Here is a 20043-nt window from a genome sequence, read left to right as displayed (position 1 = left end):
ACGTTCGGGGGTTGAATGGGCCGATTAGAGGTGTCGTGTTTTCACTCGTTTAAGGGGTTTGAAGTCGGACGTAGTGTTTCTTGAGACACATTTGAAGGTGGTGGGACCAGACAAGGTTGAGGAAGGGACTAGGTGGGGCACGAATGCCATTCGGTGTTGGATATGAGGACTAGGAGGATGGCAGTGTTGATCAATAAGGGCGTGCCTTTGGAGGTGGGAAGTATAGTGGCAGACCGTGGGAGTAGATTTGTGATGGTGAGGGGGAGGTTGGAGGGGGTGCCCGTGGTGTTGGTGAATGTGAATTGGGGGCAGCATGGTGGCACAGTGGTTTGCATTGCTGCCTGCGGCGTTCGAATCCCGGCCCTGGGTCACTGTCCGTGCGGAGTTTGCACGTTCTCCCCATGTGCGTGGGTTTCACCCCCACAACCCAAAGATGTGCAGGATAGGTGGATTGGTCATGCTCACTTGCCCCTTAATGGGCGGGGGGGGGGGATGAGGTGGAACGTTTGGGGGTTGAATGGGCCGATTAGAGGTGTCGTGTTTTCACTCGTTTAAGGGGTTTGAAGTCGGACATAGTGTTTCTTGAGACACATTTGAAGGTGGTGGGACCAGACAAGGTTGAGGAAGGGGCTAGGTGGGGCACGAATGCCATTCGGTGTTGGATATGAAGACGAGGAGGATGGCCGTGTTGATCAATAAGGGCGTGGCTTTGGAGGTGGGAAGTATAGTGGCAGACCGTGGGAGTAGATTTGTGATGGTGAGGGGGAGGTTGGAGGGGGTGCCCGTGGTGTTGGTGAATGTGAATTGGGGGCAGTATGGTGGCACAGTGGTTTGCATTGCTGCCTGCGGCGTTCGAATCCCGGCCCTGGGTCACTGTCCGTGTGGAGTTTGCACGTTCTCCCCGTGCCTGCGTGGGTTTCACCCCCACAACCCAAAGATGTGCAGGATAGGTGGATTGATCACATTAAAAATTATCCCTTAATTGGAAAACAATAATTGGGTACTCTAAATTTATTTTTAAAAAGTGAATGTGAATTGGACAATGTGGAGTTTTTGAGGCGGATATTGGCAAAGATTCCGGACCAGCACATGCACCGGCTGATTATGAAGGTGATTTTAATACAGTGCTGGACCCTTGTTTGGACCAGTCGTGTCCCAGGTCCCTGATGTGTTGACCATGGCAAGGAGCTGTCTGGGTTTATGGAGCGCATGGGAAGTGCTGACCGTGGCAGTTTGAGAGGCCAAAGGAATTTTCGTACTTCTCGTACGTCCACCAGTTGTACTCCCAGATTGACTTCTTTGCCCTGGACAAGGCACTATTGGTGGGGGTGGTTGGATTGAAAAATTTAGCGATTTGTGGTCTCTGACCACGTGCCGCATTGCTTGGATTTGTGGGTGGCAAAGGGGAGTCCCCAACAGCCGCAGCAGAGGTTGATGTTGGGTTATTGGTGGATAAGGAGGTTTGCGAAAAGTTAGAGGTGGCTTTGTGGAACTATGTGGAGCAGAATAAGATGGGGTGGGGGATGTTTCTGGCTCTACGTTGTGGGAGGCACTGAAGGCAGTGGTAAGGGGGGAGTTTCTCGATCCTGGTGCACAAGGAGAGGGTGGAACAGACTGAGAGGTTGAGGTTAGTAGTAGAGGCCTTTTGAGAGTCGACTGGAGGTATTCGGCAGTGTCTGAGGAGGCGGCTGTTGAACGAGAGACAAAAGCTCAAGACTGAGTTTGGACTTGTGTCCATGGGAAAGGCGGTGGGGCAGGTGTGCAGACCATGAGGGGGCAATATATGAATATAGGGAGAAAGCCATCAGGATGCTGCCATCAGTTGAGGAGGCAAGTAGCGGCGAAGGAAATTCGAGGGGTCAAAGATGGCAGGGGTACGGTGGTAACGGAGCCAGAGGAGGTGAATGGGGTGTTTGAGGCGTTTTACTGGAAACTGTGGAGCTCGGAGCCTCCGGTGGAGGATGAGGGTATGAGGTGGTTTCGGCTGGGCTGGAGTTCCCGAGGGTGGCGAAAGTGCAGGGGGCCCCGATTGGGCTGAGGGAGATCCATTTTTTTCAGTCGTCCATGGGATGTGGGCATTGCTGGCTGGGCCAGCATTTATTTCCCATCCTCGAGGGCATTTAAGAGTCAATCACATTGCTGTGGATCTGGAGTGACATGTCGGCCAGACCAGGTGAGGATGGAAGATTTCCTTCCCCAACGGACATTAGTGAACCAGATGGGTTTTTACGACAGTCGACCATGGTTTCATGGTCACTTTTTAGACTTTTAATTCCAAGAATTTTTATCGAATTCAAATTTCACTATCTGCCACGGCAGGTTTCGAACACAGGTCTCCAGAGCATGACTCTGGCTCTCTGGATTACTAATCCAGCGATAGTTACTACGCCACTACCTCCCAATGGATTGCATGGGGTCAGTGCAGGCAAGCAAGGTTACAGGTCCCAACTTGCAAAACTATTATTGGGCAGAAACATTGCAGTGGTTAGGGAATGAGCGGTGGAGGAGCGGTCGGTGTGGGAGTGGGTGAAGGAGGTCTTGTGTAAATGGACCAGTTTGAGGGCACTATTGTTGCCACCCCTGCTGTTCTCGCCGGCCAGGTACTCCACGGGCCTGGTGGTGGTATCGACGGTGAATATGTGGAACCAGTGCCGGCAGCATTTCAGAATGGAAGGTATATTCATGTGGGCAGCACGGTAACACAGTGGTTAGGACAATTGCTTCACAGCTCCAGGCTCTCAGGTTCGATTCCCAGCTTGGGTCACTGTCTGTGCGGAGTCTGCACGTTCTCTCTGTGTCTGCGTGGATTTCCTCCGGGTGCTCCGGTTTCCTCCCACAGTCCAAAGACGTGCAGGTTAGGTGGATTGGCCATGATAAATTGCCCTTCGTGTCCAAAAAGGTTGGCTCGGGCTACAGGGTTACAGGGATAGGGTGGAGGTGTATGCTTGGGTAGGGTGCTCTTTCCAGGGGTCGGTGCAGACTCGATGGGCCGAATGGCCTCCTCCTGCACTGTAAATTCTATGATCTGCGACAATCATAGGTTTGTTCCGGTGGGGTTAGCTGCAAGGTTCCGTGGGTGGCGGTAGGTGGGAATAGAGTACTTCAGGGATTTATTTGTTGAAAGGAAATTTTCAGACCTGGAGGAGTTGGAGGGGGCATATCAGTTGCGAAGGGGAATGGGTTTAGGTATCTGTAGGTGAGGGACTTTGAGGAAAGGATACCTTTGTTTCCAAAGTCACCAACCCCCGGTGCTGCAGGTCAGAGGTCAAACTTGTGTCTGAGGAGGAAATAGGAGAGGACAAGGTGGGGATCTGTAGAAGAGAGATCTCCCCTCGGTGGAGGAGGTTAGCCGTTAGTGGGAGGAGCAGGAATTGGGTTGAACGTTTGGTTAACATAACTAGGACCCCAAAGACAAACGTTGTTTCACAATTTCCATTCAACCTTGTAAAGAACATAATCTCTGTCCACACCTTTTGAAGCCTCCTTCAGGAAGAGCTTCCAATTGCCTTAAGAACTTGGCCTAACCCTCAAGGTTGGTCCAATGTGTAAATTCCAGCCTTTAGAAGAATAAAAGTAGGTCCCAGATCTGAACAAACAATTGGTTTGGAACTTTGAAGTTTTAAAAAATTCAATGCATTGGTCCTGTTAGAATATGACCGGTGCTGGCGGGAGAACACACCACTGACAATCACCCCCAACAACTCTTTTCCCCCCCCCCCCCCCCCCCCCCCCCCCACACATATTATTAATCGCTCGCACTCGAATAACAGCTGTCGTCCTGGGTTCCGAGGATGTGGATTTTTAACCGTAAAGCCTTGGCCTTTCACTGGTCATCTGCCGTGCGGTGGAATCCCGTAGCGATGCTGGCAGGAAACATTGCAAAGAGCTTGAAGCCCCACGGAAATCCCCCCAAAAACTATTTCAGTTGGTCATGTAGCGGTACAGGTCACAGTTCTTTGAAGAATCAAAAATCTACCGTTCTGGCCGTAAGCCAGCTTCCAAGGGATTTGAATGTGGTTTCTGTATCCTATAATAACATTGCCTTTGATCTGACTGATGTAAGAAGACATTGATGTGATGCATTCATTTACAACTGGAATTTTTTTGTTGTTAATTCTCAAGGCTCTCCATTACTCTAGTATTTTTTTTTAAAAGGGAAAGCATCATTAATTTACTTGTTCAGGTGAGTGATGACCATATTAGGGAATGGAATGCCTTTTGTCTCCTTGCATCCAGTGACAAGAATTTTTGTTGGGTCAGGTATAACACGGGCCACAATGAATTGCAAGGTTGCTTCTAAGCTCCAAACGTAATGTGTTTCTTTCAGTAAATTATTATGAAGAAACTTAGATGAAGGGTAACGGGGCAGTGGTGCAAGGCACCATCAAGGTTGAAAAGAACAGCGAGGAGTATGTCAGTTTTTTGATACTACGGTTGAGGTTTGGTGTAGATTGTACTAGGAAGGGAGGAGGTAAGTGCCAAAATCTGAGATGCTTAAAAAAAAAAAGACCCAAGTTAGAGTAGGAGAAGGAACTTGGATTTTTTTTAAATTTCAACAGAGGGCTACGGGGGAGGAAGACATACGTACTTTTATTGTCTTTGGAGCGCATGGGGTGAAGGAGGAATGATTGCAGTAGAATTGATAAAATAGAGAGTGATTGATGCTGTAGAAAGACCACTTCTACTGCAGGCTCCAATCTACGTGCTTCTGGAACTTGCCAAGCAAAAGGATATCTGGAATACCTTGATCCTTGCTGCGGAACTGTGGTTGTTTACAACATTTCTTTAAATAGTGCTTTTAACATAATGAAACATCCCAGGTGCTTCACAAGAGTACAATAAAACAAACTGTGACACAAAACCACATGAAGTGATAGTAGATGTGGTGACCAAAATCTTGTCAGTAAGAGAGAGTCTAAAAGGAGGTAAGCAAGGGTGGCATGTGGCGCAGTGGTTAGCACTGGGACTGTGGCACTGAGGGCCCTAGTTCGAATCCCGGCCCTGGGTCACTGTCCGTGTGGAGTTTGCATGGGTTTCACCCCCTCGAAACAAAAGCTGTGCAGGTTAGGTGGATTGGCCACATTAAATTGCTCCTTAAGTGGAAAAAGAAAATAATTGGGTACTCTAAATTTGAAGAGAAATAAAGTGGAGAGGTGTAGGGAGGGAATTCCAGAGCTTGAGGCCTAGACAACTAAAGGCACAACCACCATTGATGGAGCGGTTATCAGTGAGAATTCACAAGGGGGCGGAATTAGAAGAGCACAGATATTCCAAGAGGATTGTGGGGTTGAAGGAGGCCACAGAGACGGGGGGGCCATGGAGGGATTTGGGGAAAAATCCAGATGTTGCTTGATTAGGAGCCAGTGTAGTTCATCGAGGACAAGAGTGATAGGGGAACAGGACTTGGTGCGAGATAAGACACAGGCAGCAGAGTTTTACATAACTTTCTGAGGTAGAATGTGGGAGTGTGTTGGAATGTTAGAGTCTAGACATAGCAAATGCACGGATGATGGTTTCAGCATCAGTGCTGTAGATTTGATGGTCCTTTGTAAACTCCTAACTTGGAGTCGTAGGGTGGTTACAGCACAGAAGGAGACTATTTGACCTGTTTTGTCTGTGCCAGCTCTTCCGAGAGCAACTCTTCCAACCTAACCCTCTGCCCTTGCCCTGTTGCACTTTTTCTCTCTTCAGATAATTATTTAATTCTCATGAAAAACCACCTCGATCATACACTCAGTCTGTGCATTTCACATCCTAACCATTCACCACATTTAAAAAGCTTTTTCTTGTATTGTAATTGATTTAAGGCGGATCGCAAAAGAATTAATGTCCTCTGGTTCTCAACCCTTCTGCCGATGGGAACAATTTCTCTCTCTGCTCACTCCTTCAGATGCTCCATGATTTTCAGCACCACTCTCAAGCATCCATCCCCTCAACTTTCTCAAAGAAGAATAACCCAGCTTCTCCAATCTATCCATATAATTGAAATCCCTCATCCCATGGACCATCTCTAACCAAGTGGCCTGTTTCAGAGTTTATTTCTTGTGATCATTCACGATGGTGCATGTGGCCTCCTGTGCTGCAGGATCCTGAGACTCTTTTCAGGAAAGCTGTTTGATAACTAAGGCCGTCTTTTTAAGGGTCATAAAAAGTGGGGAGGAGCTTCAACTAGTCAAATTCTGAGGAAATGGTAGTCATTTGCTGCTGTTGTGGGGATTAAGATGTGATTTGTTTTATTGTGGTAGGTTACAAATGTGGCACATTCTGGCTAATGCACTTAGAGAACCAGATAGCTAACAGAACAATGCTTCAGAGGAATGCAGTGATGTACGGTTGCTTATCCACGAGACATGAAGGTTATTCATGAAGGCCTCGCCATCTCAACCTTGCCCCCTCATCTGAGTTGTGGTGATCCTCAGGGTATATCACCACCAGTCAGCTCTCTCCCCTCAAAGGGCAAAGCAGCCTATGGTTATCTGGGACTGTGGCGACTTTACCTTTATTACAATGTGAAGTAAACCGGTGTTGTTTATCTCTTCCTTTGGCAGACCCCAGATAAAAATGCAAGGCAAGATGACAAATCAAAGCTACTGAAACCTGCCAAGGTTTCACCCACTGTAGATGAAATAAAATCCAAACTGAAGAGCATGGTTGAAAAGGTAACCAGTGTTTTATTCAGAGGCGTTATTTGCTTCTTTGTTTTGTGGAAATCAGTAACTTTAATACAAAAGCAAATACAATTGGTGCTGGAGACCTGAAATAGAAACCGAAACCGTATCCATAGAACCCCTGCAGTATAGGAGGGAGTCATTCGGCCCATCGAGTCTGTACAGACCCTCCGAAAGACCACTTCCCCCGCCCTATCTCTGGAACCCATTTATCATTGCCAGCCCACCTAACCTGCACATCTTTGGACTGAAGATGGTGGAAAGATACAAAATATTTCTGTTTCTCCCTCCACAGATGATGCCAGACCTGTTGAGTATTTCCAACATTTTCTGTTTTTATTAACCATAACACTCATGTCGGATAGCAGGATTCCTCCGCCCAACCCCTTCTGCTCTTTCTTCCTCACTTTCGTTTTGGTGCGATCCTGCGATCCCACCACCACCATCACCTGCACACTCCTTGGTGCACATTTATTATGGAACTTTGGCCTTTACTTTTATTGTCTATATATTGACAGATTAGATTTTAATACAAATGTTATGCCATTTGGCAAAATGTGAAGACACCCTTGCCACAATAAGATGGTGTATTCTTGCTTCCCAGGGGCAGCACCTACCGAAGACACAACAGAAGTTTCAAAACTTTATAAAAAGCTCATTACGATTTGAAGACCTAAAAGTAAGTACCTGAAGCATTCAGATGATAATTTGAGCAAGGAGAATATGAAATGAAATGAAAATCGCTTATTGTCACGAGTAGGCTTCAATTAAGTTACTGTGAAAAGCCCCTAGTTGCCACATTCCGGCGCCTGTCCGGGGAGGCTGGTACGGGAATATCATGGCAGTACTGAGGGGATATATCCGAGGGTTTACCCACTTGAATCTATGTGGGTAGAACTGAAAATAAGAAGGGAGAGATCACTTTTAATAGGATTGCACTACAGGCCCCCAAATAGTCAGCGGGAAATTGAGGAGCAAATATGTAAGGAGATTACAGATAGCTGCAAGAAAAATAGAGTGGCAATAGTTGGCCACTTTCCCACCATTGACTGGGATGGTTATAGCATTTAGGGGCTTGGATGGAGAGAAATTTGTTGAGTGTATTCAGGAGGAATTTCTCATTCAGTAATGTGGATGGCCTGACTAGAGAGGGGGGAAACCTTGACCTCCTCTTGGGAAATGAGGAAGACAGGTGGCAGTGAGGGATCACTTTGGGACCAGTGACCATAATTCCATTAGTTTTAAGATAGCTGTGGAGAATGATAGGTCTGGCCCAAAAGTTCAAATTCTAAATTGGGGCAAGGCCAATTTTGATGGTATTAGACAGGAACTTTCAAAAGTTGATTCGGGGAGTCTGTTGGCAGGCAAAAGGGACAGCTGGTAAGTGGGAGGCTTTCACAAGTGTGTTAACCAGGGTAAGCACATTCATTTTAGAGTAAAGGGCAAGGCTGGTAGAAGCAGGGAACCCTGGATGACTCGGGATATTGAGGCCATGGTCAAAAGGAAGAAGGAGGCATATTGCATGCATAGGCAGCTGGGATCAAGGGGATCCTTGAAGAGTATAAAGGTTCTCGGAGTTGAGTTAAGTGAGAGATCAGGAGGGCAAAAAGAGGACATGAGATTGCTTTGGCAGGTGAGGCAAAGGAGAATCCAAAGAGCTTCTACAAATACATAACGGTCAAAAGAGGAACTGGGGAGAGAGTAGGGCATGTTGAGAATCTACAAGGTCATCTATGTGCGGATCCACAAGAGATGAGTGAGGTCCTAAATGAATATTTCTCATTGGTATTTACTGTTGAGAAAGGCATGGATGTTGGGGAACTTGGGGAATTAAATAGTGATGCCTTGAGGAGTGTACACATTACAGAGAAGGAGGTACTGGAAGTCTTAAAGCGCATCAAGATAGATAAATCCCCGGGACCTGATGAAATGTATCCCAGTATGGGAGGAAATTGCGGGTCCCCTCGCAGAGATGTTTGAATCGTCGACAACCACAGGTGAAGTGCCTGAAGATTGGAGGATAGCAAATGTTGTGCCTTTGTTTAAGAAGGGCTGCAGGGAAAGTCTGGGAAGTACAGACCGGTGAGCCTAATATCTGTGGTGGGCAAGTTGTCAGAAGGTATTCTGAGAGACAGGGTCAACAGGTGTTTAGAGAAGCAAGGACTAGTTAGGGACAGACAACATGGCTTTGTGAGTGGAAAATCATGTCTCACCAATTTGATTAAATTTTTTGAAGGAGTAACCAAGAAGGTGGATGAGGGCAGTGCAGTTGACATTATCTACATGGACTTTAGCAAATCCTTTGACAAGATCCCCCATTGTAAGTTGTTGCATGAGGTTAAATCCCATGGGATCCATGATGAGGTACCAATTGGATACAAAGTTGGCTTGTCGACAGAAGACAAAGGGTGGTTGTAGAGGGTTGTTTTTCAAACTGGAGAGATTCCCCCTGTCCCATCACTGACAGGTACTGACCCAGAGAGCTCCCCCTGTCCCATCACTGACCGGTACTGACCCAGAGAGTTCCCCCTGTCCCATCACTGACAGGTACTGACCCAGAAAGTTCCCCCTGTCCCATCACTGACAGGTACTGACCCAGAGTTCCCCCTGTCCCATCACTGACAGGTACTGACCCAGAGTTCCCCCTGTCCCATCACTGACAGGTACTGACCCAGAGAGCTCCCTCTGTCCCATCACTGACAGGTACTGACCCAGAGTTCCCCCTGTCCCATCACTGACAGGTACTGACCCAGAGAGTTCCCTCTGTCCCATCACTGACAGGTACTGACCCAGAGAGTTCCCCCTGTCCCATCACTGACAGGTACTGACCCAGAGAGTTCCCCCTGTCCCATCACTGACAGGTACTGACCCAGAGAGTTCCCCCTGTCCCATCACTTACAGGTACTGACCCAGAGAGTTCCCCCTGTCCCATCACTGACAAGTACTGACCCAGAGAGTTCCCCCTGTCCCATCACTGACAGGTACTGACCCAGAGAGTTCCCTCTGTCCCATCACTGACAGGTTCTGACCCAGATAGTTCCCCTGTCCCATCACTGACAGGTACTGACCCAGAGAGATCCCCCTGTCCCACCACTGACAGACACTGACCCAGAGATATTACCCCTGTCCCATCACTGACAGGTACTGACCCAGAGAGCTCCCCCTGTCCCATCACTGACAGGTACTGACCCAGAGAGTTCCCCCTGTCCCATCACTGATAGGTACTGAACCAGAGAGTTCCCTCTGTCCCGTCACTGACAGGTACTGACCCAGAAAGTTCCCCCTGTCCCATCACTGACAGACACTGACCCAGAGAGATCCTCCTGTCCCATCACTGACAGGTACTGACCCAGAGAGTTCCCTCTGTCCCATCACTGACAGGTACTGACCCAGAGAGTTCCCCCTGTCCCACCACTGACAGACACTGACCCAGAGAGTTCCCCCTGTCCCACCACTGACAGACACTGACCCAGAGAGTTCCCTCTGTCCCATCACTGACAGGTACTGACCCAGAGAGTTCCCCCTGTCCCATCACTGACAGGTACTGGCCCAGAGAGTTCCCTCTGTCCCATCACTGACAGACACTGACCCAGAGAGTTCCCTCTGTCCCATCACTGACAGACACTGACCCAGAGAGATCCCCCTGTCCCATCACTGACAGGTACGGACCCATTTAGTTCTCTTCCCCCAGTGGAAGGGTCCATCTGTCCCAACATGCTCTCGAAGAGTTGTGTGTGCTTCAATCAAATTACCTCATTCCTCTAAGCTCCGGAGAACATAGACCCATTCTACTCGATCTCTCTTCCGAGGACAAGTTTCTTATTTCCAGGAGCCAATGCAGCGAACATTCATTGCACCCCCTCTAAGGCAAGAACTGTGATGCCCTTGTCCCAGTATTATTGAAACAATAATCAGTAGCTAATAACAGGCACCTCTCTGTCATCTCAGCACGGGAACACTACATTTCTCCAGTCTATTCTCCCTCAAGTAGCCTGGTAATGAGAAGTCAGCCTTCTGGCTTTTTTCTGTAACTCACTAAGCAGAACTAGAGATGGGTGTCCACAGTGCACTGTACAGTTTAAGCTCGACTTGCATTCTGTACTCCACCACTGCAGGCTCCATAGCTGAGCAATCAGTTGGCTGTGTTGATTGCTGTGCAGTGATTGGACATGTTAATGCAGCCATCTCTGAACTCCACTCTTGGCGACATCAGTTCAGTGTGGAAACATTCTGCATTTGCCACCACGTGCTGTATTTTACACCAGTGGATGTGGAAAGAGATGTGGGCTGCATTTCTCCTTTAACATCATTCTCTTTGCTTGCAGATGATTGGACAGCTGTGGGTCTGGGGACAGGCATTGAAGCAGACCAAATGAAGGGCTCTTGAAAGCAGCAACGGGTTATTCTAATGGATCACTTGGAGTAGTCGCTGGAGTTTCTGTTTCCTAAAAGTTTTGTTTTCTTGTCAGGTCTTAACGCATTTTGCTTTGAGTTGACCGTCTCAAATGTTTTTTCACTTTTAAGAAGCCTGATGACCGCATCGTGTGGGGCTTGTATATAGTGAGCCTGCACAAGCCTGGGTCAAGTCCATTCATAACGACTTGAAACCTAAAAACACTGGAAATGTGCAGCAGGTGTGTAGTATGTGTAATATGGTAGTTTACCATTTCAAACATTTGGAGATGAATCTACAATCTAAATGTTAACCTCCCTTATCTTCTCCTGTGAATGCTGACATGCCTGCTGTGTATTTTCAGCACTGTTGTTGCAGATGTATAATATTTGGAGTTTTCTTTTTAATTTCATTGGTTATGTAGTGCAGCAGCCAATAAAATCCATGGAACCCAAAAAAAAACCAAAGTAACTTTTTTTTTTAATTCAAGCATTCCGAACTTCACAAGCCCGGAAGATTTTCTCCTCGTCGTAATTATAACTGTCGCCCCAATTCTCACAGATCACCCGGAGTGGTGTAGAGAGATCAGTCCCAGGTTTGTGACCCTGGTCTGTTGGCTTGGTCGATCTTTGCTGGGTTGCAACCAATGGCCCATACTGTGCAATCAAGGGATGGGGCATAATTGGTCCAAGTTCCTGCTGTTGACTTTAAAAGATGCGGATGAGATTATTAAATGGTTTGTTTATCGCCTCAGAATTATTGGAGCTTTCTATTCCCAAAGCAGTTTGTTGTAGGATCTTCTGTTGAACATATTTTGTTGAGCGGAAACACCATTGCCTTGATAGAGGTCGCGAATGGCGCTATATAAATGCAAGCCTGCCTTCACCCCATTTCTTGCAGCACAGTGTAAGCGGGTGGCTGTTGATTGAGGACTGGATCAACATTGCGTCTGATACTTTCTGCACTGGAACCGAAAATGGTATTCTTATTCAGTCAAAGGCCTATTGCCTGGAATGTTTGTCTCCATGTTTTGACTTGCACCACTTTAGATGTCTTTCCCTTTACATTCTGCCAGTTTTCATCCCACTTTCTTTCCTTTTCATCCCCTTGTCCCTGAAGATGCAAATTCATGGTAAGAGGATATATTGTTCCCAGAGACTGTTAAGCCTCCAGTTCCAAATGGATATTCTTTGTTTGCATCTAGACTGCATCATTGGCAGACTGTTCAACTGTGGGGGGCATCATACTGCAACTCAAATTTCTCCTATCCTAACCCGAGCTTTGCACTAGGGCACTTTTTTTGACATGGGTTGTGAGATGGTTCAAAACCAGGAATCTGTACCTTAGCGCAGGAAACGATTGAAGTGCTCCTGCTATGTAGCTGATACCAGATGACTTGGCAATGACCATTGGATTGAACCCTGAACCATCCTGGTCTTCACAGCTGACGGGCTCAGTGCCAAGGGAAGCAGTGTTTTGATTCAGTTCTAAGTATTTTATTTTCAAAGTAGCCTTGGGGAGACGGCCTGTGTGGTATCTTAATGCCAGTACAAAGACTAGTTAAGCTCGTATGATTACTGTGCTTTTGCATGGTAAATCCTCTTATTTTATTGAGAATAATTACTTTGAATTAGCATTTCTTCTTAAAAAGAGAAGGCTACGATCAAATTACCAGGCAGCACCTCCGAAGGTTTTGATATGGAAGAACGTTACACACTATGGAATGTGTCCAGGAATGATCATTATGTTTCAATGCTAACAGTGTAACACAAATGAGAATCGAAGCAATTAGGTTTCAGGCCACAAAGGGCGGCCACAGTCTATCTCTGTCTTTTCCATTTACTCCAAATCTGACTGACCTGCTGTATATTTCTAACATTTTCATGCGTTTTTTTTCATTTCATACTTGCAGTTTTTCCTTCTTCATTCATATCTGTCGCCGTTGGGACGTTTTCGCAATGCACATTTTATACACCCATCGTTGTGCTTGAGTAGATTGCAGGTGATAGCAATGGAGCACTGTAGCAATGTCAGAGAGCATCCCATAATATAGTTATGATGCTGTCCCCTCAGGTGGAAATGAGAGATCCCATGGCACTGTTTAAAGAAGGGCAAGAGACCCTTGGCCAATATAGATTCGTCAGCCAACGTCACTGAAACAGGATATCTGGTCATTGACCTTATTGCTGTTTGCTGGGACGTTGCCGTGTGAAATTTAGCTTCTTTATTTGTTAGCAGCACTAAAATAATCAAACTTCAGGAATCCTTGGTTGATTGTAAAGCAATTTGGGATGTAGTGAAAGGCACTTTAATAAATGTTAAGTTAATTCTTTCAGTTAGGCAGAGGATAGTGATGTTGAACCATGGAAACTGCGGGGGAAGCGAATCCGGTTCCCTGATACATCTGCCTACCATCTTCACATTGGAATAATCTACTCCAATCTCATTTTCCTGTTCTTTCCCCAATCCTTTGATAAGTTTCCTCTTCAAACACCTATATTCTGTCTACACCTGTGTTAATATAATTTCCCTTTGTATTGATAGCATATCTTGCAACTGCACCCTTTATAATCTGTACAGTAACGTAACTAAATTATAATTCAGTTGGTGCAGTAGATTACTGCACTCGCTCTCAGGTAATGGAATGAAAGACTCCTTTTGGTGTTGGCTGGAAGATCTCCAAGTGAAAAGTGAACTCTCAGCCATATCCCAGTCAATAACTGCACACTCCCAGCAGAGAATGCCAATAGTTGGGCATAAATGGTTTAATATTTTTTCTTTGCTGTCTTTTCTGCTGTACAGTAAGAAGTCTTACAACACCAGGTTAAAGTCCAACAGGTTTGTTTCAAACACGAGCTTTCGGAGCACGGCTCCTTCTTCAGGTGCCGTGAAGAAGGAGCCGTGCTCCGAAAGCTCGTGTTTGAAACAAACCTGTTGGACTTTAACCTGGTGTTGTAAGACTTCTTACTGTGCTCACCCCAGTCCAACGCCGGCATCTCCACATCATGGCTTTTCTGCTGTAGTCACTCGGTGACACAATTTTATTCCCCGCCCACCTTGAAGGTGTTGGCCCACTGCAGGGGTTTTGTTTTTGCAGGCACCCTTTGCATCTTTATCTGACCCAAGTCACCACTCGTTATGCTTGAGCTTAGAAATCAAATGCTGGCAGCGCGATTTGGCCATTGAAGCAAAATAACATCATAGCCTGGCCTGATAGCTCACAGAGCTGCCCAGAATTGCAAACCAAGTCCAGAGGTGCGAAGGATTTCCCTTCTCCAGCTTCCTCACTCTAATATAAGGACATGTATGCTGGAGAGAACAGACAATTCTGCAGTTTGCATATGTACCCTTCATCAGAATGAAAATTAATTGTTAACAGTTAAGGTGGAATCTTCCTCCGGACTCCTGTTCCAAAAGTCATGGAGATGTCTTCAGTTGCTGAATAGAACAACCCATGTTATATAATGCTGGCATATCCCAATAGTGTCATTTTGTGTCTCTGTTAATGCAGTATTCATTATCTCCTCAAAGCCACATCCCACCTGTAGCAGTGATTTGCCATTAAATTAATGGAAGGAGAAAAAATTTTAGTATCTGTGGAAAGAGTCAGGATTTGGGACTAACTGAAGCTAGCTCAGATCCAATGGGCCAAATGACCCCACTCTGTGCTCTAGTTATTCTATGGTTCTGTCAGTGTAGCCTCGAGCACCAGTTAAATGGAGAGATTCAACCTTCCAAGCGACATTTGTTTATGTTAATGTTGAAATAAATATTATAGTACTGTTTGTGACTGAAGAGCCAACAGCAGCAACGGAACCAGGAAAATTTTCCCTGGTTGTGCCAGGTAAATGGTTTACTGATTTACTGCTGTGAATGGTTTACCCTTCCTGCATTGCTTCATGTCTGAACGCAAGATATCTTTGTAAATAGGAGAACTAGTTTCATTCCTGTATGTGGTTCTACGAATAAAGAACAGACTTGTTTACTTATAACGTGTTCATTTCTTTTTATGCAATCGCCTATTTGGGTGTCTCATCCTCCCATTATGTCCTTTTCAGAAAGAAAGTCCTTATCCTGTGGTACCTTACATGGTGACTCTTGACTGCCCTCTGAAATGCTCCAGCAAGCCACTCAGTTGAATCAAGCTACTGTAGAAAAGTTGAATAAAATCTGAAGGGCTAGCCAGCAACAACCAAAGCACTGGTAACGGTACACACTGCTTAGTCACAGAATCAGCAAATACAGTGCAGAAGAGGCTCCTTAGCCCATTGAACCTGCACCAACACATGAGAAACACCTGGCCTACCTACCTACCTGCATCTCATTTGCCAGCACTTGGCCCATAGCCTTGAATGTTATGATGCGCCAAGTGCTCATCCAGGTACTTTATAAAGGATGTAAGGCAACTGCCTCTGCCACCCTCCCAGGCAGTGTGTTTCAGACTATCACCACCCTCTGGGTAAAAGGGTTTTTCCTCACAACACCCTCAAACTTCCTTTCCCTCAGCTTCAACTTGTGTCGTCGTCCCCATCCCCGTGACTGACCCTTCAACTAAGGGAGCAGCTGCTCACTATCCTATCCACTCTGTCCGTACCCCTCATAATCTTGTGCAGTGCGATCAGGCCACCTCTCCGTCTTCTCTGCTCCAGCAAAAACAACCAAGGCTTATCCAACCTCTCTTCATAACTTAAATGTTCCATCCCAGGCAACATCCTGGTGAAACGCCTCCAGTGCAAACACATCCTTCCTATAATGGATTGACCGGAATTGCACTTGGTACACAGTCATTTCTGCAAAGTCTACCTCACCATCATCTGGGAACTGTTGCTAAAATTGGGAGAGCTGTCTCGAGACTAGTGAGGCATCAGCCTGTCTATAGTTATACTCAACAAATCATACCTTACAACCAAAGTTCAAGACACCTCCATTACTATCCCTGGGTACGTCTGGTCCAACTGTCAATGCAGACGCAGCAGTGGTGGTTGTACTGTATACCACATATTGTTGGGAGGGGTGGTCCTGACTCCCCAATACTGACTCAAACATCGGCCAGGAAATGTCTCTGGCCCACCACCTTTGTTCAGTTGACAAATCAGTAATTCTCTATTTGGAAGAATCATTGTAGCCGGGACAAGCAATTTACTTTGGGTGGAAGAACTTCAATGTCCATCACCAAGAGTGGCTCAGTCGCATTAGGGATCGTCAAGTCCTGAAAGATATATCTACCAGGCTGGACCTGCGTCAGATGTCCAGAGAACCTGCACAAGGGAAAAAAAACCTACTTGTCCTCTCCTTCACTCATCCACCTGATACAGCTGTTCATAGTATTGGTAGGAATGACCTCTGCTTAGTCCTTGTGGTGACGAAACTACATCTTCACACTGAAGAGTCACAGAAAGTTGGTTTACAGGTGCAACAGGTGATTTAAAAAGGCGAATGGAATTTTGGCCTTCATTGCTAGAAGGATGGAGTTTAAGACTAGGGAGGTTATGCTGCAATTGTATACGGTGTTAGTGAGGCCACACCTAGAGTATTGTGTTCAGTTTTGGTCTCCTTACCTGAGAAAGGACGTACTGGCGCTGGAGGGTGTGCAGAGGAGATTCACTAGGTTAATCCCAGAGTTGGATTATGAGAGGTTGAGTAGACTGGGACTGTACTCGTTGGAATTTAGAAGGATGAGGGGGGATCTTATAGAAACATTTAAAATTATGAAGGGAATAGATAGGATAGATGCGGGCAGGTTGTTTCCACTGGCGGGTGAAAGCAGAACTAGGGGGCAGAGCCTCAAAATAAGGGGAAGTAGATTTAGGACTGGGTTTAGGAGGAACTTCTTCACCCAAAGGGTTGTGAATCTATGGAATTCCTTGCCCAGTGAAGCAGTTGAGGCTCCTTCATTAAATGTTTTTAAGGTAAAGATAGATAGTTTTTGGAAGAATAAAGGGATTAAGGGTTATGATGTTTGGGCCGGAAAGTGGAGCTGAGTCCACAAAAGATCAGCCATGATCTCATTGAATGGTGGAGCAGGCTCGAGGGGCCAGATGGCCTGCTCCATGTTCTTATGTTCTTATAACCAGAAGAAACATGGGGGGGCTGACCGTCCCAAACCTACACTACCACTGGGCAGCCAGAGTGAGGAGATGGGTGAAAGAACCAGACATGAAATGGGTGGGGATGGAGGAGAGCTCCTGTACTGGGACGACCCTCTGGGCCCTCGCCACAGCAGCACTCTCATCCCCGCCGGCAAACACTCAACAAGGCCAGTGGTGCTAGCCACCCTCAGAAGCTGGAACCAGATGAGGCAGCACTTCGGCCTGACCGAAATGTCCACTATGGCCCCCATCTGTGGCAACCACAGGTTCGCACCGGCCACGCTTGACGCCACCTTTAAGAGGTGGAGACAGAACAGGGAGACACAGACTGTCAGAGACTTTTACACCGAAAACAGGTTAGCGATCCTAGAGGAACTGACAGAGCGATGCAGCTACCTTTTAAAATGTATTTTATTCCAAACTTATTTATATAATCATAGAATTTACAGTGCAGAGGGAGGCCATTCGGCCCATCAACTCTGCACCGGCCCTTGGAAAGAGCACCCTACTTAAGCCCACACCTTCCCCCTATCACCATAATTCAGTAACCCCACCTATGCTTTTGGATGCAAAAGGACAATTTAGAATGGCCAATCCACCGAACCTGCACATATTTGGACCCACGCAGACACGGAGACAACGTGCAAACTCCACACAGTCACCGGAGGCCAGAATTGAACCCGGGACCCGGGGGCTTTGAGGCAACAGTGTGAACCACTGTGCCACCGTGCTGCCTAAACAGTTACCAAACATAAATAATATTTGGGGAGGGGATCCTGGGGACTTGTACAGACAACTATTATTAGAAAGTACGGGCGGCACAGTGGCGCAGTGGGTTAGCCCTGCTGCCTCACGGCGCCGAGGTCCCAGGTTCGATCCCGGCTCTGGGTCACTGTCCGTGTGGAGTTTGCAAATTCTCCCTGTGTTTGCGTGGGTTTCGCCCCTAAAACCCAAAGATGTGCAGGGTAGGTCGATTGGCCACGCTAAATTGCCCCTTAATTGGAAAAAATGAATTGGGCACTCTAAATTTATTTTTAAAAAGGACACGCTCTCCACTGGACGAAATAAGGGAAAAATGGGAGGAACACTACGGATGGAAATAAGGCTCTGGAGTGAAGCACTGAACACTGCCAACTCCACCTCCTCATGTCCAAGGCTAAGCCTCGTGCAGTTTAAAGTGGTGCACAAAGCGCACCTGACAATAACCTCAATGAGCAGGTTCTTCCCGGAGGTGGAGGATAAACGGTGCCAGGGAGGCCTGGCCAACCAAGCCCACATGTTCTGGGCTTGCCCCAGACTTGTCGGGTTTTGGACAACATTCTTTGAGGTTCCAGGACCTGTTCAAGGCCAACAGCCAATAGAGTGAAGGGAGTGGGGGTGGCACACGGGAGCATACAAAACTGCAGGGAACAGGCAGGGGGGGAGGGGGTGGAGAGGCCAGAGAGAGGAGGGGTGGCTGGAAAACAGCCGCAACAGATACCAAAGGAAATGTCTTGTATATTGTAACCGATGCACATACCCTTATTGAATGCACAGTGTATAAAATGTAAAACTTCAATGAAAACATTTAAAAAGAAAAAAATTTAAAGCCAAGTTGAACATAAGCCTCCACATTCGATCTGAGGTACAATGAGCCATTCACCAGGTGGCCAGCTGTTAAGCCATGGGCCTGGATTATATACTGCCTAAGATGGGAGGAGTCAGTCGTGTACAGGATGTACTGAATATATGTGGCACTGTGGGAGACAGGCAACTGGGGTCTGGACTGGACTGATTCTACCTTGATTCTTCTTCCAAAGAAAGATGAGCTGGAACAGTGCGCAAATTAAAGAATAATTGTTTTTAATGCTCTTTAATGCTCCTGCACTTTTGCTTTGGATTATCCCGGAACAAATCGGGAAAAAAGTCAGAGTGAAGTTGCAGATACGGAAGGATTCCGATCTGGAAATGGAACCAAAGTTTGTTTTTATTAATTTAAGGGATGTGGCGGCGCTGATTAGGCCAGCATTTATTGCCCATCCCTAGTTGCTCTTTAGTAGGTGATGGTGAGTTGCCTTCCTGAACCGTTGCAGTCCCCAACGTAGTCACTAATCAAGTCACTCATCTTAGAATCGTGAACACAGAATACAGATGCTGGAAATCTGAAATAAAATGCTGGGAAAAACTCAGCAGGTCTGGCAGTGTCTGGTACAGAGAGAAACAGAGTTAATGTGAGTCCAATACGACTCTTCAATTTTGCATAGGATCATGAAATCATGATATACAAGTTCAAGAAGATAAACAACCAATATATATATATATGTGTCACATTGATTTTGAGAAGGTATTCGATTCGGTCTCACGTGCAAAGCCCTTGCTGACGATATGACATAATCACCACATTTAATCACTTTGCTAGCCAAGCTTTTTTGTAAGCATCCTCTCAGAATGGTTCAGAGTCAAAAAGTGTGTGCGACGGCTGTGTCCTCTTGCCATACTTATTCAACATCCAGGCAGAAATAGTTATGAGATAGACACTCAATGGATGCAAAGATGGGATATGGTTTGGAGAGGGGGGGTGTTTTGAATCTTCGATATGCTGATGACGTTATTCTGCTCGCTAGCTCAATGGAGGAGCATCAAGAGTTAGTGAATTGTCATTATCAAGTTAACCAGTAATACAGTCTGAATAATGTTGACAACGCAAAGGTGATGGGGATAAGTGGTTAAAAGCCTGCAAGGTTCTGGTTAAAGCAGTTTCAACATGTTGGTACCTTGCATTATCTTGGGCCACTCAGGGGAGGTAGCAGCGTAGTGGTATTTGGATTTGTTTATTGTCACGTGTACCGAGGTACAGTGAAAAGTATTTTTCTGCGAGCAGCTCAAAAGATTATTAAGTACATGAAAAGAAAAT

The 20043-nt window shown here is 46.4% G+C and overlaps 1 protein-coding gene across 1 annotated transcript in view; it reads left to right on the top strand.

Annotated features, from left to right (window-relative positions):
* The window catches only part of LOC119963837 (nucleophosmin-like), a 109426-nt gene extending 97898 nt beyond the window's left edge, over window positions 1-11528 (top strand). Inside the window, exons 6-8 of the mRNA XM_038793178.1 lie at window positions 6549-6659; window positions 7273-7347; window positions 10994-11528. Of these exons, the coding sequence (XP_038649106.1) occupies window positions 6549-6659; window positions 7273-7347; window positions 10994-11044 (237 nt within the window). The 3' untranslated portion in view covers window positions 11045-11528. The remainder of the gene's footprint in view (window positions 1-6548; window positions 6660-7272; window positions 7348-10993) is intronic.
* Window positions 11529-20043: the final 8515 nt, after the last annotated feature.

This window comes from Scyliorhinus canicula, chromosome 3 (assembly GCF_902713615.1).
Source record: "Scyliorhinus canicula chromosome 3, sScyCan1.1, whole genome shotgun sequence".
NCBI lineage: Eukaryota > Metazoa > Chordata > Chondrichthyes > Carcharhiniformes > Scyliorhinidae > Scyliorhinus > Scyliorhinus canicula.
This window is presented reverse-complemented; position numbering and strand designations above follow the sequence as displayed.